Source organism: Carcharodon carcharias, chromosome 23, assembly GCF_017639515.1.
Source record: "Carcharodon carcharias isolate sCarCar2 chromosome 23, sCarCar2.pri, whole genome shotgun sequence".
In the NCBI taxonomy this organism is placed as follows: domain Eukaryota; kingdom Metazoa; phylum Chordata; class Chondrichthyes; order Lamniformes; family Lamnidae; genus Carcharodon; species Carcharodon carcharias.
Genome location: NC_054489.1, coordinates 21,815,112 through 21,840,126, shown reverse-complemented (window position 1 = coordinate 21,840,126; position 25,015 = coordinate 21,815,112). Strand labels below are relative to the sequence as shown.

Here is a 25,015-nt window from a genome sequence, read left to right as displayed (position 1 = left end):
CTATGGTGTCAGCGATGGATGGAGCTCAGTCTGCACAGTAGTGATATCGTGGACCAAGGTCTACATGGCGGCTGCCATCCTACCAGTGTCGACCTCAGTGCGTTGGCATGCCTGTGCCATCACCTCAGCCTGAAGGCAGATGGACTCCTCCATCGTGCCTTGCAATCTGAGGAATGTAGCAGACATCCCTTCCTGATGTTCCCGAGTTTGCCTTTGCAGCTCCAGCAATGAAGACATGATCGAGTCCAGAGGCTCGTCATCTGACTCGGACTCAGCAAATTTCTGGCCTCCAGCAGTCCTCCGAGTGCCGGACACCTGTGAAGTCCCTGCTGCCACCTGCTGTAGATCAGACAGTGTGATATGCTCACCAGATTGTGATCCCGAGGCTATCCTAATGTTAGGTCCCACTGAGGTGTATGTCTCTGACTGGTGTAGTGTGTCGGTGAGCACTGTGACTGGTCTTCAAGGAGGGTGCCTTCAGATTCCCCTTCAGAGGTTTCTTCGGGGGTCATGGACTCCATCAGCTGTTTGGCAAATGTGCCTGTGAAAGCAAGGGGAGATAATTAAGGCATGGCAGAGGCCTGTGAAACAGGAGACATCACTCACAGCATGGTTGTCTGATGGATGTTGCACTGCTGGACCCTCACTTGGTACAGCATCGTCGACCTCTCCGTTAGCACAGGGCCATTCCAGATCCTTGCCAGCCAGCTGGAAGGCTTTATTTTCAAAGTCCATGAGGACATGAATTTCAGGCATTCCTCTACCAGTAAGTGACCTCTCCCTGTTGTTGTGTGCTAACTTGTCCTGCATGAATAGAGATGGAGAGAGTGTAAGCAGGATGCCTACCAGGCCATATGATAAATATGTGTGGGTGGTGAGTAGTCCCATGGACAGGATAAGGACAATGAATGTGTGTATGAGAGAGTGAATGGTGATGTCCCTTGAGTGAGGGCCCTGTGGATCTGTGATGGGTTTGTGAGTGTGTGAGTTGAGAATGATGAGAAGAGTGACTTACCCTGGCGGAACAGAGGAGATCATTCATCCTCTTGCGGCACTGGGTGGCTGTCCTCTTTTAAAGGGCGTTGGCACTAACCACCGCCTCCCAAGCCAGATTGGTGATGTTGCTGCCTATCCTATGGCCAGAGTGGGGGCAGAGGACATCATGGCGAGCCTCCACTGCGTCCAAAAGGTGCTTGAGAGACGTGTTATTGAACCTGTGGGCTGTGGTCTTTTTGCTTTTCAGGGTCATGTCTTCTTTGCTGCAGTTGTGAGCTGGAAGCACTGAGAGGTGTGCGTGCGGCTGGACTTTAAATATGGCGCTCGGCATGATGAAGCAGCGAGTTGATGGTGTGGCGGGCGATTGAGAGTCTGCCCGCTATGGAAACGGCTTGTTTCCCAGAAATGCATAATTAATGTATTGGGTTGAGACGATAGGGTGTGGAAAGCCACCATTGTGGCTGGCAGGTAAAGTGTCATTTTACCTGCCCGCTACCGCACTTAGTGCAAATCTGGGGCGAATCCACCCTATGGTTAGTGTGAAATGATACAATTTTTCTCCTGGTGAATGAGAGAGATATACGGAATATAACCATTTTTAATTAAAACTTTTGAAAACTTTATTTAGAATTACAGAGCATTGATACTGAGACATAGGATAGAGCTTTATGTGATTCTTCACACAGAGAGTTCAAATGTTGGTCAGTGATGTGGGAGATGAAGCCCTCAGAACAGACTGGGTGTCTAGGGTGTATACACCCTAGTCGTGTGTTTATGTGCAAGATTGGGACTTGGTTTAACCTCATATGAATAAAGTTCTCGCTTTCTTCTTAATTATAAATAGTTGTAGATTTGTGCTGTTACTGGACAGAATTAAAAGATTAAAACTATTCGTTCTCAAGGATGCTTTACAGTTTAACATGTCAGGGCACAATTTAGGTAAATGTGCTTATTAGCTTCTGTGGAGGTACAGGATGTTGGGTACGGGATGCATGATTCATACCAGTTGACTTCCTTTTGTTGCCACATTGTGAAACAAGATAGTCAAAATAATATTGAGGTAAGGAGATGGGGCAATAATCTCAGGATGCTGAGTAAACGGGTTAATCATCTATAAGTTTGTAGGAACTCTTATTCACAATAACACTTTTCCTGTCATAATGAATCAGTAAGGACAGTGTGTGTGGCTAAAAGTCTATAAATATCTTCAGTTTCTGTTAACAATTTGTAGAGATCAGCATTTGAAGGATTGAAAGGATTGACTACTAAATTATATCACTATCCAGGGCAATAATGGAGTAGCGTCATTTATTCCTCTGATTTGTGACATTGTGTGTGCCAAAGACTTGTTGAATGCAAAAAAGGATTGAATTGCAAACCATAAATTTGATTATCAACTTGTCTGACGAGACAGGGAAAAAACCCATCACATGCATCTGATAGTTTATTTAAGAGTAAAAAAGATAGGAGCTTAAGAAAATGTTGCTTACCTTAGGGTAAGCTTGTGGACCATTTAGTCTTTTTCTGCCTTCATTTTTGTGTTTTTATGTAGTTCCTCAACAGTGAATGTACAGGAACCTGACAACTGGGTTTAAAAAAAGAAAAAAAAGCATATTCTTTTAAAAAGCTGTGATAAATGCAAAAGTTTTGTCTCTAGGCTTGGCTGGAAAAGTGCAGTGGCATGGAAAAAAGGTTCAAATTACATATTACTTTAGAAAAACTCTAGGTGAACCTTACAGATTTCAAGCTCATTTCTAATCCTCTGCCACTCTGTGTGTAAGCAAATGTTCACTAATGTTACAGAAATGTTCTTTTTCTTACCCAAACCCCCTGCTGTGTGATGGAAGCAACAATTTAGCACATAATTAGCATGTAATTTGTGATCGGAACCAAATGAGAGCTCTATCCCCTGCCAGTTGAATGAGCTGACCTGCTGATTGTTGCTAGGGGAGGTGGGGGATGGAGGGGTTGACAAGAAGGAGGAGTCCTCTCCATTCAGTAAAAGTTATTATTCATTCCTATAACCAATCTGCCAAGCATGCTGAGATTTTAAAAAAATTATAAATGTCTGCTTCCTGTCGCTTTTCTACTTAGCATTTTTTTTTCACTCAGGATCACTATAATAGGTGTTATGAAGCAAATTGACAAAATGACTGCAGTTTATTCTTAATTATTTTTGCAGTACAAAAGGATTTTTTTCCTGACTGGAGAGATGTATTCAGTGAAGTTCCCCGGGGTTGTTATTAGGACCACTGCTTTTCTTCTTATATATAAATGACCTGAAATTGGGTATAGGGGATACAATTTCAAAATTTGCGAATGATACAAACTTGGCAAAGTATTAAATAGTGAGACCGATAGTGGCAGATTTCAGAAGGACATACATCGGCTGGTGAAGTTGGAGATGCAATTTAATGTGGATATGTGTGAAGTGAGGCACTTTGGGAGGAACAACATGGCAAGGCAGGAATAGTGCATCTAAATATAAATGTGTTAGAAGCAGTTCAGAGAAGATTCACTCGATTGATACCTGGGATGGGGTTACGTTACGAGGAAAGGTTGGACAGGCTGGGCCTGTATCCATTGGAATTTAAGTGATTGAGAGGTGATCTTATTGAAACACGTAAGATCCTGAGTGGACTTGACAGGGTGGATGCTGAAGGGATGTTTCCCCTTATGGGAGAATCTAGAAGTAGGGGACACAGTTTAAAAATAAGGGGTCTCCCATTTAAGACAGAGATGAGAAGAAATTTTTTTCTCTCAGAGTGTCGTGAATCTTTGGAACTCTCTTCCCCAGAGAGCGGTGGAGGCAGGGTCAATTAATATTTTTAAGGCAAAGATAGTTAGCTTCCTAACTAAAAGGGAGCCAGAGATTAACAGGGCTCAGCGGAATATGGAGTTGAGGCCACAATTAGATCAGCAATGATCTTATTGAAAGGCAGGGCATGCTTGAGGGGCCAAATCCTGCTCCTAATTCATATGGTCATATGTAAATGGTACAGTTTTGAAGGTGTGAAAGAGCAGATTACATAATCACAACCCTTTGAAGGTGGTAGGACAAGTTGATAAGACAATTAAGGAAACATATGAGATATGTGTGGTTTTGTAAATGGAGGCATTGAATACAAAAAAAAGGAAGCCATGCTAAACCATTATAAAACATTGGTTAGGCCTCACCTGAAGTTTTATGTACTATTCTGGGCAACACACTTTCGGAACGATGTCAAGGGTTTGGAGAGGGTACAGAGGAGCTCCATCTGGTTGATACCAGAGATATGGGCTTTCAGTTCCATGGAGAGAGTGGAGAAGCTGTGATTGTTCTCCTTAGAGCAGAGAAGGTTAATAGGGATAGTTAAAATTATGAGGGATTTTGATGAAGTAAATAAGGACAAACATTTTCCCCTGGCAAAGGGATTGGCAGCCAAAGGGCATAGGTAATTAAGTGGAATTAGCCATAGTCCACAAAGAACCATAGGCATCTCTCTCCATTAGAGAGAGGGACTATTGGTTATATAACTTGAGGGACACCGCTCCGCAAGCGAGGGGCAAGGCAAGGAGGCAGGCCTCCGTGAACTACTACAGCTGGTACATGGATTGAACCTGCACCATTGGCATGATTCTGTATCACAATCTAACCAACCAAACTAACCTTTAAAATAATTGGCAAAAGAACTAGGAGGAAAATGAGAAGAATTTATTTTTCACACATTCATCTTTTAAAATCTGGAATTCATTACCTAAAAGGGTGATAGAAGCAAGTTCCGTGGGAACTTTCAAAAGGACGTGCACTTGAAGAGGAGAAACGTGCAGAGTCAATGGAATAAATCTGGGATGTGGGACTGAAATGAATAGCTCACACAGACACGATGAGCTGAATGGCCTCAAACTGAGCGGTAATATTCTAAACTGGCATACAGCACATAATTGTGCTTAATGAAGTCAGGAGAACTGCCATTTAAATGTAACCAGGTTCACATAGCCTGGCAGTTATGCAAATGTCTTTCATGTGCCCACAGTGATTTCTCATTGCCATGGTTTATTAGTCTGTGGTGACTTGAGCAAAGTAAAGGCCCTTAGGAAAATACAAAATACCTGGTAGACCTGGTAAACAGAAAACCAGATACCTCCTGCAAATTACTATTTTCATTTTCACTTGTAATGATCTCATTGAAACTGGCTAAATAATTCATGAGCAATCAGAGAGATTCAGCCTAGAATCATATCAACATTGAATAGATGCTGCCTATCAGCAGCCAAAATTCATCAAGACAGTGCAACCTTTCAGCTCCTTAGGTCTTGTATGTTAAACCAAATTTAAATATGAATAGATCTTCAGATATACAAACCATGATATTCCGTATGCTGTAAATTAAAATGTGCTATCGCTGCTGTTCAAACCATAAGGTACAATTGCACTTCTCTTCAATCATGTCAGTTGATGTTGGCCAGGACACAGGCAAGAAAAAACCCCCAAAACCTGGTCATTTCATTTTACAGCATAACACTCTGGGGAATACACAAAGTCTATAGCACCTTTCCAGTTAGAGATGACATACATTGCTTGAGTTTCACTGAAAACTTGTGACCTCCCTGCAACCCATTCAACATGTTACTGCCGTAAAATGTTGCAGCTGATGTGTTATTTCTTGTATAAGAGCTTTTTTGAGACACTTTATGAAAACATAAAGGATAACTTTGAGCGATGTTTTGCTAACACCGTTTGCTTACCATTCCAACAATACTAACTACTTTCCAATGCTAATGCATTTGCATCAAGGAAGATCAGAATTCAGTACTGAAGTGTATGTGGCAAAAATTTGACCTAATTGTCTTATCTGATACCAGTTAGGAAATGACTCTCACTGATTTTCCTGTAGGGAAGGCGTTTTCCAATTTCCCACTTCTCAACCACTCAGGATGGATTCTCTTTCCATGCCCAAGGCTTCACCCTGCCTCTTTGAAATATGATTAGTTTTTTGGAGTTGATTTTCCAGGCAACTTTTCTTGGTGGAAACATTGAACTTTATTTACAAAATAGCAGCAGCAGAGCTACATGTGTACATCAAACTCTATAACTAAACAGCTCCCTCCTAGAGGTTCCCCACGCTAAGTCATTGGTTTACAAAGATCATGTGATCTTACAACACAAGATTATTCATAAAGCTACAGTCCTACATTTACCAAAACTATAATCACTACATTCCTCCCCCTTTAATTTTTCTGTACATTTTGTATTTACAAGGATATTTATCTCATGACATTACAATATTTACACAGGTCATGAAGTTACAAGTTCAGTCTTTCAGGTGGTTTCCTGATCCATGTGGAATGTAGCAGCTCCACCAATTCAGATTAATTGACAGGAACCACATTCCCTGGAACCGTATTAACATCAGGTACCTCATTAGGCACAGGCAGTTCAGTGTCATTCACTTCAACAGAGACACCGGGCACGTCTATCCTTGGTTGAATAACTTCAACGGGAACCACAGGTTCAGCAAGTGGTTACAGGTGTAACATCATTTTGTTGGGGTATCTCCTACCTTCTTAAATGATCCACATGCTTAGGGGTGATCCGGCCCTCCACTTCCATGTGATACGACAATGGTCTGGTCACAAAGCTTACTTTACCAGGTAACCACTTTGGTCCTCCACCAAAATTCCTAACATATACTGCTTCTCCGACAGTAAATTGTTGCTCAAGACTATGCAAATCATGAGTCGCTTTTTGGTTCTCTTGACTTTTGTCCACCTTCCCCTCTAAATTAGGAAAGATTAGGCTTTGTCTTGTTTGAAGATGGCACCTCACCAATAACTCTGCAGGTGTTGCACCTGTTGGAGTATGGAGGTTTATTCTGTAGTGAAATAGGAAATGAGCAAGTTAAGTTTCCAACGATTCACCTGTTAACTTTTTCATTCCCACCTTTTATTGTCTTTTCAGAACCTTCTTCTTCCTTTTTGTCTTCTTCTTTCTACCACAGAGTTTAGTTTTGACCTTCTTTTTGACTTCACTGTCAGTCAGGCTTCTCTCAGGTGAAATCTCAACTTGTCTTAGTTCAGTAGTTGAGCTATCCATGATTTCATTATCTACTCGCATCTTGGAAAGTTCTACGACTTTTCCTTTCAAAGCCTCTTTAGCTTCATTCAGCTGATTCTTCAACGTTTCTGTCTCCTTCTTGTATCTGTTGGCTTCCTCCTGGAACCTTGAACATTGCTGCGTCTTCTCTGCCAATTGGTTCTTCAGTTTGTTCAGAGTGATGTTAAATTCTTCCTGTTTCTCTTCGTAATTTTCCTGAGGGGTCCTTGTAGTGTGTGCAGGTCTTTCAACAGGTTTTCCTTTTATTTGCGAAGCTCACTCACTTCATCTTGAATTCTGTCATTCAGCAAAGTCTACTTAAGTTTCTTTTGCTGTTCTTCCATGTTGTTGTTTCAGGTTGCTGAATGGCTACACACTCCTTTTTCATCCTGTTGCAGTCCTTGGACTCTCCAGGCTCTTTCTGAAGTACCTTGCCTTGTTCCTTTTCCAACTCAGGAAATCTTTCCTTTTGAAATCTCACTGACTAATCAAGGTTAATTTCCCTCAAACAATTTTGACCTCGAAGGCTTCTACAACCATCACTGGTAGTTGTGCTGTTTGGGATCTATAATAAACATGTACTCTGGTGATACCTTTTACCTGGGTTTCTTCGCTTGTGTATGTTTTCAACTTGGCAGAGGTTTGTTACAAAATTAATTTATTTAAATATTTGAATGTGTGCTCTCCTACTACAGTGGTAGAAGCACCATTTTTAAGGGTTTACCATTCACTTGCAATGTGACAGTAATTGGCTCTGTCTTCCCAACTTTCATGCTGAATAAGGAATAAATGTCAGAATTGGTTGTTTCTGGCTCTTCCACACTATAGACTTCATTGGAATTTGTTTGTTGCCTGGAAGCCTGCTTTAATCTCGCTTTGCAATGTTTCAATATGTGTCCACTTTTGTGACAAAAATAACACTCCACCTTTTTAAATTGCCAATTGTTAGGAGTATGATTGTTTCCATGTTGATAAAAACCAGCTGCTAAGCTGTTTCCTCTAAATTTTCGATTAGCGGGGGCTGCTTCCTGCTTCGCAGCGGAGTCCTGGATTTTTGCGCCACTTTTGGATGGTCGTTCCCACCCAACTAGGAAAATGGTGCCAGTTTTTGCAACTTGAAATTCTTGTGAATCCCTTACAGTGCTTTCCATTGCAAGCGCTTTTTCTAAAACTTTCTTAAAATCAAGGTCCAATTCAGCAGCAATCTTCATTGAATAGCATCCTCTTGCACACCACAGACCAAATGATCCCTGAGCATATCATTCAGGGTTTCATTGAAATCACAATATTCCGTTAGGCAGCAATGGTCTCCCCCGGGTCTCAATTCCGTGAATTTGAACCTGAACCTCTGTGACTGAGGGCTTGTGTTGGAAACGTCCCTTAACGAGTTCTACTAATTCACTGAAGGTCTTTGAATCCGGGGGCGACCAAGCTTCGAATTAAACTGTAGGTTTTGCTCCCACAAATACTCAGGAGAATCGCTCTCTTCTTTTCCTCCCCTGTGATTTCATTGACTTGAAAGTAGAACGCAAGACATTCTATATATTGAGACCAGTCATCTGTGGGTAGTTCAAAGAGATCGATTCTGCCAAACTGTGGCATCTCAGACGGGTATATCTTCCTTTCTTTTTAATTATCTTAGACACCCACAATCATTGGGCAAGGCATAGTATTGGATCTGATCTCATTCTCATGGCCAACTTGTTATCGAGTTGATTTTCCAGTCAACTTTTCTTGGTGGAAACGTTGAACTTCATTTACAAGACTGCAGTAGCAGCTACATGTGTGCATCAAACTCTATGGGCAGGATTTTGCCTTTGAAGGGGGTGCTTGGTGAAATGGTGAAACAGGTTCGAGGGCGGAATGTTCCTATGTTCCTGCATCAAAAGGTGTTGGACTCTCGTATCCATAAGATGGTTTGAAATAGTCTTGTCTTTGAAAAGTCAAGCTGCAAGACGGTATTTCAAAAAGGTTTCAAGAACTGTTAGTAAGCCACAACAAGACTTATTAAGACCCGCACTTGACAAGTGCCGCTGTTACCGAGGTCCATCAGCAGGAGTTGGGTTAAGCAGTCAAGTAATGTATACTCAATACAGGATATTGGTGATGAATATTTTGAATATCAAGGTGGCTGGTATATCACAGACTGTCCTGCATTGGGTCTTCCAACATGTTGAAAACACATTGTTTGTCATGTAGCTGAGGAAGGAATTCAGGCTTGGAAACAAACTGCTGAAAGTTATTTTGATTCCAGCTATGACATAGTCATATGTTCATATATAAATGACCCTCCTCCAGTTCTGAAGAAGTCATATTTGACTCAGGGCATCGCCTCTGACTCTCTCTCTGTGGATGTTGCCACGGGCTTGCTGGGTGGTTCCAGCGCTTTTTGCTTCGGGTTTCCAGTATCTGCAGTATTTTGCTTTAATTCACATGTTCAGGACTTGGTGTTGTGACTAGGCCAGTACTTGTTGTTGACTGTCGACACCTCACAAGAATGGCATGTTGGAAACCTTTGGTCAGGATTTCCCAGTCGGTGAGCAGGGTTGGGGGGGGGGTTGGGGGCAGGGCCGCTTGCCGATGCATAAAATGACGCGCGGAACTCCTGACATCACCCCGCCTCATTTCAATTGTCAGGTCAGTGGGGGCGCAGCCAAATCAGCTGTGTACCCACCGACCTGTCAATAACCAATTGAGGCCATTGGCAAAGTAATTAAAGTAATTAGTGGACCTGCCCGTCCAATCTTAAGGTTGGCGGGCAGGCCGGAGCCCTGGCGAGCATTGTAAAAAGCATGAAACCTCATCCACAGGCGGGATGAGGTGTCATGTAGGTTTTTAAAAATTTAATAAAAGCGTAACTAAAAGCGATGGATATGTCCCAATTCATGTGACAATGTCACATGAGGTGACATGTCAGGGAAATTTTTTAACATTTTTTAATGTGGAGCCGATCTCCGAGGCCACACTTAGCCTCAGGGAGATGATTGCGGACGTCACGCTGGGCGGGCCTTAATTGGCCCGCCCATGTAAAATGGCAGCAGACCCCCTATCGGGGGCGCTGATCAGAGGCGCAGCTGCTCCTGAACTCCCCCCACACCCCGACGGGGGGACAATTCTGCCCTTTGTTTATATGTGGGGTCACAATGGTGGGGATGCAGGTTTTAAAGAGGCTTGAACTCACTGTGCCACTCATAAGGACCTGGTATCTACTGTCGAGTCAGCTGGTTCAATCTGCTTTTCCTTGATTGTATGATCAACTAGCGTCTATATCCTTTTTTCAGGTAGGAGGTGACTGGGGGTGTGGGGGTGCAAAAGAGAGGGGAACAAGAGAAAGTAATTAAAAGGTGAGCCATGGTCTCTCTCTGTTCCAGATGACACACCTGGCAATGGATGATTGGAAGAGTTAGCAGCTCACAGTAAACTCCACAACCTGAAGAGTGAGCTGGACAGGAATGGAGTAATCCTGCTGGTTGCTATGACAATAAGCAAGCTAGAGGGCTTGACCCATCACTGAACTTCTTCCCACTCAATTATAGATAATGCTGTAAAACGTTAAGTGTTCCTTTTTGGAATGTTGCCTATTTTCATCACTACTCTCTGGAAACTAAGGATTCCCAAGCCTAGACTAAAATGAGGTGAATTGTAAGCAGAAAGAGGATGGACACTCCACATCAGGGAGAGTTTACTGGTTGGATCACTCAATAACATGGTTTGGAGACTAGCATAGTGATCGATCAGTCTTCACAGAGGTCAATCATCTGAAAAATACCTCTCCTCGATAGAAGGGCTTTGCATTAGGCACAAAAAACAGGAGATAAAAGTGCCTATAGTGTTAGTAACAGACTTAAATATATATGGAAAGCTATAATTTCAGCATGAGTGCTAATGTCCAAATATGAGTCAGAGCCATTATGGTACAGGTGATGTCGATGCTGGCAGTCTGTAAGGCAATCCAGTCAATCCCATGCCCTCGTGTGATCCCAAGTTTATTTTCTTCAAGCCCCCATCAAACTTCCTTTTGAATCATTAACCATCTCTGCTTCCACCACCTTCATAGACAACAAATTCCTGGTCATTACCCTTCACTGCATAAAAACGTTCTTTCTTACACCCACTCCACCGCATCTTGTGCCTAAAACCTTAAATCTGTGGCCCCTAGTCCTTGTTCCATCAGCTTTTACCATATCTAAACCTGTGATAATCTTGTATACCTCTATCAAATCTCCCCTCAACCTCCTTTTGCTCCAAGGAGAATAACGCAAGCTTCTCCAATCTAACCATGTAGCAAAAATCCCCGATTCCTGGAACATCCTGTGCACCCTCTCAAGGGTCCCCACATTCTTCCTTAATTGAGGTGACCAGAACTGGACATAATACTCTACAAAGCTCTGGTTAGGGCACAGCCTAAAGTTCAGTGTAACTTCCCTGGTTTTGTACCCAATACCTCTAATTCTGAAACCCAGAACACTAATTCACTTTATAATACTATAACCAATTCAACATCCACATCCAATACATTTTGACCTTGCTTTAGGAGGTAAATTGATGTAGTACCAGAAGGTCCCTCCTGATGGCACTAATGAACTGTTAGAAGTCACTATTTTCAGTTTCATCTGAAAGCTAAGCTATTTTTCCCTTTCAGATATTGAGGCCACTGTGAATTCCCAGTTTAACTGAATGCCGAGTAAGTGTTCATATACATGGTAGAAAGTTCACAAGAAGAATAAAATACCTTTTAGATTTTGTCATCTCCTGATCAGTAATCGAATGAGTTAACTGGAGTATAAATTATACAGTGGAGTCCTTGTACTGTGATATTAGTTCATGGCACGTTAGTCACAGCTGGAGAATCAAAGCCTACCTACCACCACCCACTGCCCAAAGAGCAGGGTTATATAAAGGAGCCAAAACTGTAATTTCATTCACTAGAGGCAATTAGAGAGTTTTCCAAAAATAGCAATGTCCTTAAAGTACCATTAGAGAAAGCCAGCCAGCAACTGGGTGGTACAAAAAAGTCAGGTTATTTCATCATCACCATCTTTATTAATATGCTCCTGTCCAATAATCTTGAGGAATTGGGTCACTTCTGGATGCACAAACACTTGCAGATGGCAAGTTTTGATTCCTTTAAGCACATGTACATCTGACATTGAGGGCCACTTTTGAAAGTTAACATACCTGAGGCTTAGAATAATGTAAAAACAAATTGGTCCTTTAGCAGCAAAAAAAAAAATGAAGGCCAAAGCATCTCCAGGGAAGTTGAATTGCCAAGCCAACCTTATACTGGTTCTCTAATTAGGTAACTGAAAATTAGTTGTGGGCTGTGGGTATAGTTTGGCTGGAGAGTTTCCAGCTGTATCCTAATGGAATACTCCACTGGCAGAGCATTGAAGAACTTGAACATGTTCTATTATGGTCCTCCAATAGCAGGTCCATCACTCAATGTTATACACTCATAGAGCAGGATTTTCGGAGAAGTGGGCCCCGCAATTTTACGTGGGTGGGCCAATTAAGGCCCGCCCAGCGTGACATCCGGCGGGAAGTGCCAAGCACTTCCTGTGTGGGCAGGGGCAATCCCTAAAAGCGAGAGTGCTCTTTCACGCATGCGCACGAAAGAGTGCCCGTCTCCCTGAGGCTAAGTGCTGCCTCAGGGAGATCGCTGACACTTTTAAAGAGATTAAAAAGAGAAAAAAAATCCCTAACATGTGCCTCTCATGTGACAATGTCACATGAGATGGGACATGTTCATAAATTACAGTAAAATTTTATTAAACTTTTTAGAACCCTGCAGGAAACCTCATCCCGCCGCTGGATGAGGTTTCATGTTTTTTTCTATTTGCCACCGGGGCTCCTGGCCGACCTGTTTAATTGTTTAAATGATCCTGTCAATGGCCTCATTTGTGTTGGCCAATGACAGGTCGGCGGGCCCACAGCTGATTTTGCTGCGCCTCTGCCTTCCTGAAAATTTAAATGGGGCGGGGTGATGTCGGGGGTTCCTCCCAACGTCATCCCGCGTCATTTTACGCATCAGTGAGTGGGCCCCGCCCCCTGCTCGCCAATGGCAAAATTCTGCCCATAATGTATATGTTTGGACAGAAGAAAAGCTCATTTTCATTCCCCATCTAGGAGTCAAAAGATCAAAGTAGCTTTATAAGAGAGAAACTGGAAAGAATTTCTTTATTTCAATTTAAACATTTTTAAATTATACAATGGTGATCAATAGAAAAACATATCCAAATTACAATACCAGTGATTTTAACAAAGTTACTTGAAATTCTCATGATTTTACTCCTATTTGGCATTAAATTGTTTTACAAGTATCACAAACTACAATGTACAAAAAGGTACAAGCAAAACCGTCAATCCAGATGGAGAACGCAACTTTGGCCAATTTTATTACATGCAAGAGCAGCAAATTAAATCCTTTGAGCAATGGAAGCTCCTAGAAGTACACTTTCCATTACACATTTGCTGAAACTTAACAGAACACAGACACAAATGATATCTACAAAGCAGGTTCATTGGGAAAATGGAAGTGTCTCTCTTATGTATGTTTTTTGGAACTAGTATAGAAACTATGCCATCTCTGAAGGGTTCTTTCGTTTGAGTTTTGGTTCCATTTTGTGCACAAGTGATATCTAAGTTGGAAACCACATTGCGAAACTAAATCCAGTCTCTTATTTACAAATATTCTATGTTAATCACAACTTAATTGGAGTCCCCTCCTTTCCCTTTACACAGTTCTCCCCCAAAAAATACTCCAAAAAAAAAATTGCAACCTAATTCATTGTAGGTCTTTCAGCAGGGTGCTAAAGGTCAAAAAATATCTCTACAGCATTCAGAACCATGTACCATAAAATATCAATATCCACAAAAACCTATAACATATGATTAAATATACATTTCATGAGCCTATGGTAACTGCTTTATGCACCAGTCTATGAGCTACTTCCAATTTCCCCCACTTTATCCCCTCCCTCAAACATACACTCTCATTCCACATGGCATCAACTCTTACCATGTTGGCAAAAAATGAAAGCTTGACTGTATTTATTGGCAGAACACAAGGCAAAGTGCATAACAGAATGAAACGAAGCAGAAAACGACAAGGAATGAAACGAAGCAGAAAACGACAAACGAAAGAAAGCACTTAATCTACTTGTGTATTGAAAGCTGGAGAACATTTCTGTTCAGTAAACTTAATTTGCATTTCTGATATTCATTCTGTGCGTTGCAAAAATATATCATTTGTATAGGGGAAAAATAGTCACATCTTCGCTATTTATAGACTGTTCCATTTTGATCTAGAAACAAAAGTTTTTACATGCACAAGCTGTAAGTGTTTCCATAAACATGCTTTGAAGTTTAAGCTATACAATTAAATAAGACACTCGAATATTGTACGGAGAGACTAACCATTTTGAGAACGGCTCTAAGGAAACTTGGTCTACATCTATTCAGCAAAAATAGGAGATGCCAACATTTGGATTTAGAATATAAAGTCCCCAAGGACAAACCAACATTTGTGTGCTTTACTTATACTCTAATCTTTGGAGTTACTTCCTATAAGCTGCAAACTGGAGAGGTTATTGAGCTTCACTGTTCAATAATGCTTTGACACAACACCTCCTACCACTGAACAGTTAAGTGCTACTAGTGCTCATCATTTTGTAACTATTCTTTCAGGTCAGAGATAGAAACGGTGCACAAAACCCAAAATCCCACCAAACAACTATCCAGAGATACATTTCATATCGGTCTTGAGCTACCAGGAGCTGTAACTCAAGCCTTGTGCAGTTGGCTACTATAATAAACTAAATCTACCGATTTAAGGCTGGCAGCCTGAAAGACCTCTTCTTAAAAAAAAGGGTCTGCTTGGCTGCAGCCAGTCTCTCTGGGCCAGTAAAAATGCTGTCCCAGTGGTAACTGTGCACCATGGTGTCAACATCGTGCGCGCGCATCACTATTCTTGGTCATGAGGTCACTTAATCCATACCATGCGCGCTAGCAAAAATGTCATGGCCAGTCTGCAAATGCTTCCACAGTGCAGCCAGTTTACAGGAAGAACAGCCACACATTACAAATGTCAATAAGGCAGAGCAGCAGTTAGGCTGATCAGCCAAGACACAGAGTGCAATATTAAAGCAGCTTCCAAGAACAGGACAAACTAAATTTTACTGGAGAACAGTTAATAGTTGGCATTTCTTGCAGTGCAAGCCATTGAGTTTACATTAAATTTTCAGCGAGTTAGAAATCAATATAACCATTAACAGAAGTTTAATTTAGGAAAAAAATAAATCAGAGAGTTGGTTTATTTGCAAAACATTCCACAACCTTTCGCTTGAAAAAATTATTTATGTTTAAATTGCCAAACGTTGAAAGTCTTCACTGAAGAAAAAAAATTAAGAATCTAAAAATCAAGAAACTGAGGACTTTAAACAAATTGCAGATTCAAATGAAAAAAACTAAATATACATCTTGGAGTCTAGGTATCTCCCAGTGTATTTACAATTTACATCCACATAATCATTAAAATGTGCAAAATTTTTTTTTTTTTAAAAGATTTAATTTTTTTTGGTGGAAACATGTTCTCCTTAGCTGGCTGGTGACCAGACTGCATTAAAATTGGCATTCCACAGGCTGTTTCCTTCTGCCATTTTAAGTCGCATATTAGTCATTTCCTATTATCTACTAACCAGCCTTTTAGTCATAAAGGATAAGATTTTCTTCAATTTTCCTTTACTTTGCTAGGTTAAAAAGGATTTTTTTTAAAAAAGGAAAGCCACGTCACATTGCTTTGCTCATCCCAGCCCATCCAAAGACAGCAGCGCAATATAAAAAGAGCTGGTAATAAACATCCATTAAAACACAACAAGAGAAATATACACCTATGCCATACTAAAGAAGAAACACACAGCGATGTGGCTGGGCAAACATAACTCTCCACCGGTTTAAATACATTCAAACAAAGGTTAAAATGCTATAATTTTGCTGTCACTACAAGGGATGTTGACATTTTAAAAGATAACTTGAAACTTAAAATAAATTGCTAATTTAACATTTTATTTATAAGGAATCCTTGTAATGGAGTGGTCAGGTGCAGATCCCTGATGCTGTTTACAGCACTACGAAAGAACATTGCCCCCTACTGCAACCATCTGCAGTATTGTGCTCAACACTGAATGTATTTGTTGCCTGATGAAGGAGCAACCTTCGTGTTTTGATATTATTGTTTGGAAATAATGTATTGAATCAGTAAGTTAAGACAAAAACAATTGCAAAATGAATATTCAACACCCAAAAAAAGGAAATTCTTGGTACCAAGCATAGTAAGTCTCCACCATCCAACCACCAACCAGCCCTTACACCTGCCACCATTCCCTGCCCTCTCCAAGTTGGTATCAAAATAATTGTGATGAGCCACAGAATTTTACTAGGTTCTTGTACCCTTCCCTGCTTCATGTGGTTATATTTAGAATACTAATCTGTCTATTTTGTTACGGTGGTGGGAGAAGAGGCAAAGATGATGTCCCAATAGGCCAACACTGGAAATCAGAGTCTCCCATCTGATATTTTAGTGGCCAGGAGATAAGAATTCCATTCTTGGCTTAGGAGATAATAAACTGAATGTTTTGTTTCATATTTGTCTCACTATAGAAATATTTCCCAAGGATTTGGCTTAAAAATTTACAAAATTCAATTTTTTCCCCCTTTTTCCCTTTATGCTTGCTATGCAACATGCACACAGGCACAAAGAATGTCAGGCTGTTTTCAATTGCTCCAGAAGCATCTGCTCCTCCCTCCAAAATCAATTCTGCTCATTTTACAAGTATTCAGGCTTCTTTTCGTCACTGACATAATATGGATTCTCTTGACCCTGGCAGAGATAGGTATAACGGGACTGCTGCTTCCCTTTAAAGGTCTTCAGGTCATCATTCTTCTCAGGCTAGAATAAAAAAGAACACGCACCAAGCATTAAGAATATCTTAATTAGGAACACAGACAGAATTTGTACTTGCATTTGAAAAACATAACATTTATCATATATCTCAAAACCTTTTTGTCTTAAATGCAGATGCTCAGACTGTTGTATGGGCAACAAGTGACACTTTTAAAGATAGGATCTTCTAAAGGAGCATGCTTTAGGAACATAGTCACTGAGTCCCTGGAGGCTGTTCTGTCATTCCACTAGATAATGGCTGATCTGTATCTTAGTTCCATTTACCCACCTTGGTTCCATATACGACTCAAAGCCTACCTCACATTTTCAATTGACCTTAACAGCTTTTTGGAGGGAGAGCTTCAGATTTCCAATACTCTTCGTGTGTAGCACTTTTCCACATCACCTCTGAATGGTCTAGCTCTTAATTTTGAAGCTATGTCCACTTGTTCTGAACTCCACAATGTTTTCTCATTGTATTGAGATTTAAATTTCTGATGAAACTAAAATGGTTTCTGCTAATGTTTCCTCCTCTTCCAGGATATAGTCTGATATCACGAGTGCTTTAAAAGAACACGGTCATCTAATCAGCTTTTGTTAAAGCTCACTGTTCTTCATTTTTGTGGTGAAGTTGGCTGGTTACCACATACAATGCAAGTGTAGAGGAATTGAAGACCTGGGAATAGGTTCTGTACTGACCCCTCCAAAATTGTGCAGGCAGATGGCTTTGTGATGCAAGGAGTTGAAAGGGGATATTGATGACCTAAATCTTACTCATACTAAATCTTACTCATGCCATTATTAAAAAGGTACCAGCAAGGAAAAACATTTTGTACAGTGTTGAACATAGCTGCTGAGCACAAGCCAGCCACAGTGAGGTCATTCTGGTCATTGGATACATGAAAGAGAAGCACTGACATCATCTGATGTTGAAACAAATTTTCTACTCAACAATTTCTGACATGTAGTACCAATGCCTAATGCACAACTGCATAACAAAGTTACATGTTTCAGAGTGTTCTGACAGAAAAAGTTTGAAGCTGCGTTAGAATTTTTAAAAAACTTGGCTACTGGCTACACAAGTCATTATCACCCAAGATAGTCATTGTGTGACACAGACATTCCACTATTAATAATGTACTATTTAAAGTATAAGTAGATTTTAACTGTGGTTGTGGAAGAGTTAATTTCTCTTAGCCCTAAAAGCCTTGACTAAATTTTGACTTTGAAATAAATACTTGAAAATTAAGCAGCCAGTGCTGATGAGGGGGAACTTATGGAAGAAAGTGCTGGCCCTGGAGAGGGTCCAGAGGAGGTTCACGAGAACGATCCCAGGAATGAAAGGCTTAACATATGAGGAATGTTTGAGGACTCTGGGTCTATACTCGATGGAGTTTAGAAGGATGAGGGGGGATCTGATTGAAACTTACAGAATACTGAAAAGCCTGGATAGAGTGGACGTGGGGAAGATGTTTCCATTAGTAGGAGAGACCAGGACCCGAGGGCACAGCCTCAGAGTAAAGGGAAGATCTTTTAGAACAGAGATGAGGAGAAACTTCTTTAGGCAGAGAGTGGTGAATCTATGAAATTCATTGCCACAGAAGGCTGTGGAGGCCAGGTCATTGAGTGTATTTAAGACCGAGATAGATAGGTTCTTGATTGGTAAGGGGATCAAAGGTTACGGAGAGAAGGCAGGAGAATGGGGTTGAAAAAGTTATCCGCCATGGTTGAATGGCGGAGCAGACTCGATGGGCTGAATGGCCTAATTCCTGCTCCTATGTCTTATGATCTTATGGAAATGGTTTTCATTGTATAAGTATTAAAGAAAAGGCAGCCATTAGACTAAAATGCTGCATTTCACCAACTCAGTAACTTTCACTTCTAGCCCCTGCCACCCAAGGGAATTTTCTGATTGCATTTAGAGATTTTTCAAATTTTAGCTTTTAGTTTCCCTTACATTTTCTCCCTTACATTTGGAGGTTCACAGCAGCAGCACAGGTCTCAATAAGCTCTGATCACTCTTTCTTCTCCCCATCATGAAAGTATCTCGCCTACAGAAAGCCCTCATCATTGAAATGGCTACATCTGTGGAACTATATATGACAAAATGCGGCAATGAATCCAAGTACTACTCTTCTTATTAGGCTGTGCCTCGGGATCGAGAGCGACTTGCTTCCATTCCATTCGTTTTGAGATTGCTGGTAAGTCCAATCCACACTCTGCAGACTGCCACATGTGGGGCAGGTGGTGCATTGAGGGTGGGTTGGAGGTTTTGGACGCTCACAAGCCAGGGACTCCCATGAATCAATGGGGGTGTCTGACCGCTTCAGGGATGCTTTGAGGACATCCCCAAAGGATTCCTGCTGACCTCCTGGGAGCGTTCTACCGCAACAGAATGAAGTCTCGTGTCAGGGATGTGTTTGGCATGTCCTGCCCAGCTGATCTCATTTTGCAAAACAAGAACAGAATTACCTGGAAAAACTCAGCAGGTCTGGCAGCATCGGCGGAGAAGAAAAGAGTTGCATTTTGCGTTTAGCGCTGGGCATGTCAGCTTGGGAGGGTTGCTATTTTTGAACCATTTTTCTCACCATTGAATTTAGAGGATCTTGCAAAGGCACTGCTGGTGGTACTTCTCCAGTGCTTTGAGATGGCTGTTTATGGCCCTCTTTCCCAGAATTGCTAGTCCCATAAGGAACTCCTGTGTTTACTAATTGCCCTAGATTTTCATCTGGGAACTACATAAACAACTTAAATGCTTAATTGAGACAAGGGCAGACCTTCTGGCTCCATTGAAAGCTTAGAAATGGGTTATTTATTATTCAAATTCTCTCACTACCAATCTTGACACACAAGATAAACACAGGTTACAATTAACCCAGGGGTTGTTTGATATGCATTTGGGTTGCTTATCAGTTTTTTAACCAGATGGCTCCAAAGCATACAGGAGGGCAGGAAACACTGCTGCCTGGTAAACCATGACCTTAGTTTTGGGTTTGTGATCCTGGTCCTCAAAACCCTTTTCCTTAGCTGGCTGAAAGCTGCACTGGCACAATACTGACTGCTTCTACCCGCTACCCTGTGGATAACTATATTAGGGCATGAATTCTGGGACTAGCCAGGTGGGCTGAATAACTTATAACTCATGGAGCTGTACTTCCTGAAGTTCACAAAGCAATTGAGCAGCAAGAGGAAAAATCCAGGAAAAGCAGAAAAAAATGAACATTATATTATCTTTTAAAATTCATAGTCTATATGTTGCTGCAAATGTTGGATTCCATAACTCATGGGTTTTAGAGGTAAGATTTAGCTTTAGGGATTAAATTGCTAAATGTAAGATAAATGGAATCATCTGATTAGCTTTTCATATCGTGTGCATGTTGTTGGTTTTCATCTGGGAGTCAGGGTAGTAGTGTAGGTTATTCTAACCATAGAAACCACAATAAACACCGCCAACCAAAGCATCATCAGTAGTTAACATCTTGAAAAGAAAAAAAGACTAGCTTTTATGTTGCACCTTTCCTGACCTCAGCCATTAAAGTAATTTTAAAGTATAGTCACTTATAACATCCAAAATTCTCAGCCAATTTGTGCACAGCACAAACAACAATACAGTAATGACAAAATAATCTGTTTTTGAGATGTTGATTGAGGGATAAATATTAGCCGGAACATCTGGGAAAACTCCCTTTCCTCTTCTTCAAGATAGTGCCATGCGATCTTTCATGTTCACTCGAGAGTGCATGCAGGGCCTCGATTTAAAGTCTCATCTGAAAGACTCTGATAGTGCAGCATTCCCTTGGTACCGCAGTGGAGTTTTGGCTTAGATATTTTGTGCTCAAGCATCAGGAGTGGGACATGGACCCACATCCTTCTGACAGAGGTGACAGTACTGCCATCTGAGCTACGACTGAATGATTGATATTGGATAGTTTGAAGCCAACTGTCATAGTTCCACTGATGCTCCTATGATCTGTTAAGAACATGAGAGACAAGCTAGATGGACCAGTTGGTCTTTGAATTGAACTTTTGCTTTTGTTAAGAAGCTAAATACTACCTTTTTTTTCCTGACTAAGTTAACTTCTGAGGGTGGGGAATGAGAGACAAGACATTTGCCACCTTGGTGATCTCTATGAATGTACCTTCAGAATTAGGGCCAGTGAATAGCGAAATCAAAGAGACATTTTCAGTCAGATAGGATACCCACTTCAGCACCTTCCAAAGAGTAAATACCATTTAGAAATGAGCGTTGTTCAAACTGAAACTTTGCAAATTCTGTCTAAATTTATATCTGATGCTTGCCAAGGGCACGGGCATGTATCACACCAAATGACCGTTCACACCTTTTGCAATGGCTATCTTCCAGCCAAATAGTAGCAGCATAAAATACATTCCACAAAACAGTAAGTTCTGTCAGAAAATGGAACACCTAGTTCTGGTTATTTACTAGCTCTACAATGTTTTGAATCAGCTTTGTTCCTAAGGCACACAGGTTCAAACTAATAACGGGTAAATTTATGATATTAGGAAAATTCTTCCACATAAAGTGTGGTTTATGATGGAATGAACTTCCAGGCACAGCATCCCGGAGGCAAAAAGCATAGAAACTTTAAAAAGCAATTGAATGCTGCAATAGGGTGGAGGAAACATTAGAATCTTTCTAGATGGATGAAGCTACATGGGCTAAATAGCCTTCCTTATCTATAATTATATCAAGGAAGCATTCCTATGCTGAAATCACCATTCCAGTTCAAAAGCACAAGAACGTGAGAGAAAAATTGGGCAGCAACTTTGTGGTAAAGGTAAAATTCAAAAGGCTATCGAGGAAGAACTTGAGAAACCATTTTATTTTTGTGTCAGGCTAATAACGCCTGTTCGGCTAGCAAGTTTTGCAAAATTTCTAGCTGAGCCAAAAGGAACTGGAAGGTTGTTTTCCATTTTAAAAAAAGTCTAAAACTGCTACCTGGGAGTACAGATGTGCTTTTGGGAAGATCACAGGCAGTCATTGGAGGCACCTTACAGATATAGAATGGGCAGGGGAAAGCAAAATCATAGAGACAACACCAAACACCAAAATTGTCAGAAGGTATCAGTTCTCTGTAAGTGGGGGGCTGGGGGGGTGCGGGGGGTGCTGGTGGGGAAAGACCTGGGCTAATTCTCGTGGTAGGTATCAAATTCCAGACAGCTATAGCTTTGGAGAACCAACAAGGATAATGGCCAGAATTTTTCCGTCGGTGAGTTGGGGGCTCACTGATGCGAAAATGACGCGGGATGACATGGGGAGGAACCCCCGACATCATCCCGCCCCATTTAAATATTCAGGAAGGTGGGCGGACAGCGAAATCAGCTGTCCACCCGCTGACCTGTCAATGGCCAATTGAGGCAGGCCAGGAGCCCCAGCGGGCTTCTGATAAATACATGAAACCTCATCCACTGGAGGGATGAGGTTTCATGTCTTTTTTAAAAAACTAATAAACCTTATGTGATATTTACTAATATGTCCCATCTCATGTGACATTGTCACGTAAAGGGGACATGTTAAAAAATAGAAAAATAAAAAAAAAAATTAAGTTTATAAAACTTTGAGTGCTGTCCCTGAGCCAGCACTTAGTCTCAGGGAGATGTGCGCTCTTTTGCTTGCATTCGTGAAAGAGCACACTTTGACAGTTGGGGAATCCGCCCCCCCCCCTCCCCCACCCCGCACAGGAAGCTCATAGCGCTTCCTGTCGGGCAGGCTGCTGGGCGGGCCTCAATTGGCCCACCCACTCAAAATGGCGGCGGGCCCTGTTTCGGTGGTGGCGATTGGCTGCCCACCCGCCCATCAAGGGCAAAAATCCGCCCAATAACTGGATTAAACTGACAGCCCAATCAGCATCCATTTTTCATTCCCCCACCCGCCACCCCCACCTTTAAACGTACTCACCGTTCTCCCACCATCCCGATGAATATCGTTTAAACTGCTGGTGCTTCCGTTCTCCTGCATTTCAAGCTGATTGCCATCCCAGTGCATGGTGGCACGAGGAATCTTCGGCATCTCAGATTTGGGCCACATTACATAATCGTGAGACCCGGATGAGGAACTACACGAACCATTCCTGGACCTGTAAATGAAAATCATTTTTGCTCTAGTTGCACCTTCAATTTCAACAGACGATATAAACTTACAATGTGATTACATTTTGCAATTAAACTGTGTGCTGATCCCACAGTACTCAAATCCTATTTAAAACCCATTAGAATGTAGCATTTATCCATTGATTTATCCATTTACACTATTTCCTGCCTCCCTCCAAGATGCTTTGATTCTACTGCTGCAAAACAGACAATATAAATGGCTGCACAGTGTTTGTTTTCCCCTTCGCGATAGAGTTAGTTCAAACCAAATTGAGCATATTGCTTCAAAATATCAGCTACTGGCTGGACAAAGGTCAAGTGTTTGTACTGAGGTAGGGCTGACTAAAATATCACTTCTATTAGTGCAGTGAGGATGCCAGTAGTATAGCAACAATTACATCATCTTGTAAAGTCACCTTTGGTAACAGGCAAAAAGATAAATACCAACAAGATTCATGTCTGCGTTGCCACAACTAAAGAACACAGTCAGTAAAGAAACTAGCTTATTCCTTCACAATGTAATCGCCTAATCTGTCATTCAATAAAATCATATCTATTCATTGACCTCAACTTGACTTTCCCGCCTGATCTCCGTGCCTCTCGATTCCCTCAGTGCCCTACAATGGTACAGAATGCAAAGTATTTTGGATGGGGGCAGGGTCGAGGGCCATGCAAATTTCCCAACATGGTGAGGAAATTTACCATGTGCACTCCATGCAATGCAGCTTTGTATTTATGGGCATCCTTTGTGAACCGCAAATTCAAGTTTTAACTTGTTAACCTGGTAGTCAGAGAAAATAATTATTGGCTAACATTTGTCACCATATTGTTGCCTTGAGTCTTGGGAAACCAACCGCTAAGGCACCTTGCTGCTTCTCCAGTGTAGTGCCATGGGTTCACTCATACTTAGTTACTTTGGCTAAAGCTGGAGGTTGCTGCTTAGCAGTCATGGTCGAATGTGAAAGGAGGCATCAGTGTACGATAGCATTTCTTTGACAGACCATTGCCAATCATTGCAACTGCTTCCTACTGTAGAAGGAGCATAGGTATCTGGAGGGCTTTTCGATACATTGGGTAGAAGTTGGCAGGTGAGATAGAGTACTTTTAATGGATTGTCTGCTTGATGTCTTTGTGCTTGATTGTTGTACATTCCAAAAATTAAAAGAAACTAGCTACAAAGGCTTATTCCTTTGGAATGTAATAACTTGGTTGATAAACCACTGAAGCAACAAATAGAGAAACCTAAAAAAGTATATACATCTATTTCCAACAGCGTTCCATGTCATGAAGCTACCAATTTGGATGAGTAGTCAATTTTGCTTTTGATGAGTGGAAAATCATCTTTTCTCCTGAACCCTACCATTGATTGAGCAGCATTGGATAGAAATGTGTGTCACATCCTTACCTGAGACATGTTGTGATTAAGGCCAACAACAGAATGATGAGGACACCACCCAGTACACAGGAGATCACCACGACTGCCAGTAAATATGCTGTGGAAAACAGAAGCCACATGAATATTACTGTTGGATATATTGAAAATGGGTCCCGTGCCCATCCTTTAGGGATGGGTTAAGAATTATCAGATTTTTAAATGAATGGCAAAGCATTAAACAATGCAATTAAAATAAAAATTATGCTAAATTCACAGAAAAGGTGAGTTATTGCTTCTTTGACTCATTTAAATACATAATTATAATTAATTTAAAGATGACTGGTTGGAAGGAAGGATTTGTTCTGAAATGTTGGTTATCTTATTCTCATCCCCAACAGAATACTTTGTTCTGATATCTCAGCAATATCAATACTGTGATTAACTGATGCACACCTCTGAGGGGCATGTATTTTCTCCCTCATTTCCCTACTTCTGTCTCCATTTTATCACTACTTTA

The 25,015-nt window shown here is 41.2% G+C and overlaps 1 protein-coding gene across 1 annotated transcript in view; it reads right to left on the bottom strand.

The window, feature by feature from the left end:
* Window positions 1-13,223: 13,223 nt before the first annotated feature.
* LOC121269218 (protein HEG-like) overlaps window positions 13,224-25,015 on the bottom strand; it is an 85,204-nt gene continuing 73,412 nt past the window's right edge. Inside the window, exons 10-12 of the mRNA XM_041173760.1 lie at window positions 24,529-24,616; window positions 22,933-23,110; window positions 13,224-17,018 (exon numbers count right to left, since the gene is read on the bottom strand). Coding sequence (XP_041029694.1) covers window positions 16,896-17,018; window positions 22,933-23,110; window positions 24,529-24,616 — 389 coding nt within the window. The 3' untranslated portion in view covers window positions 13,224-16,895. The remainder of the gene's footprint in view (window positions 17,019-22,932; window positions 23,111-24,528; window positions 24,617-25,015) is intronic.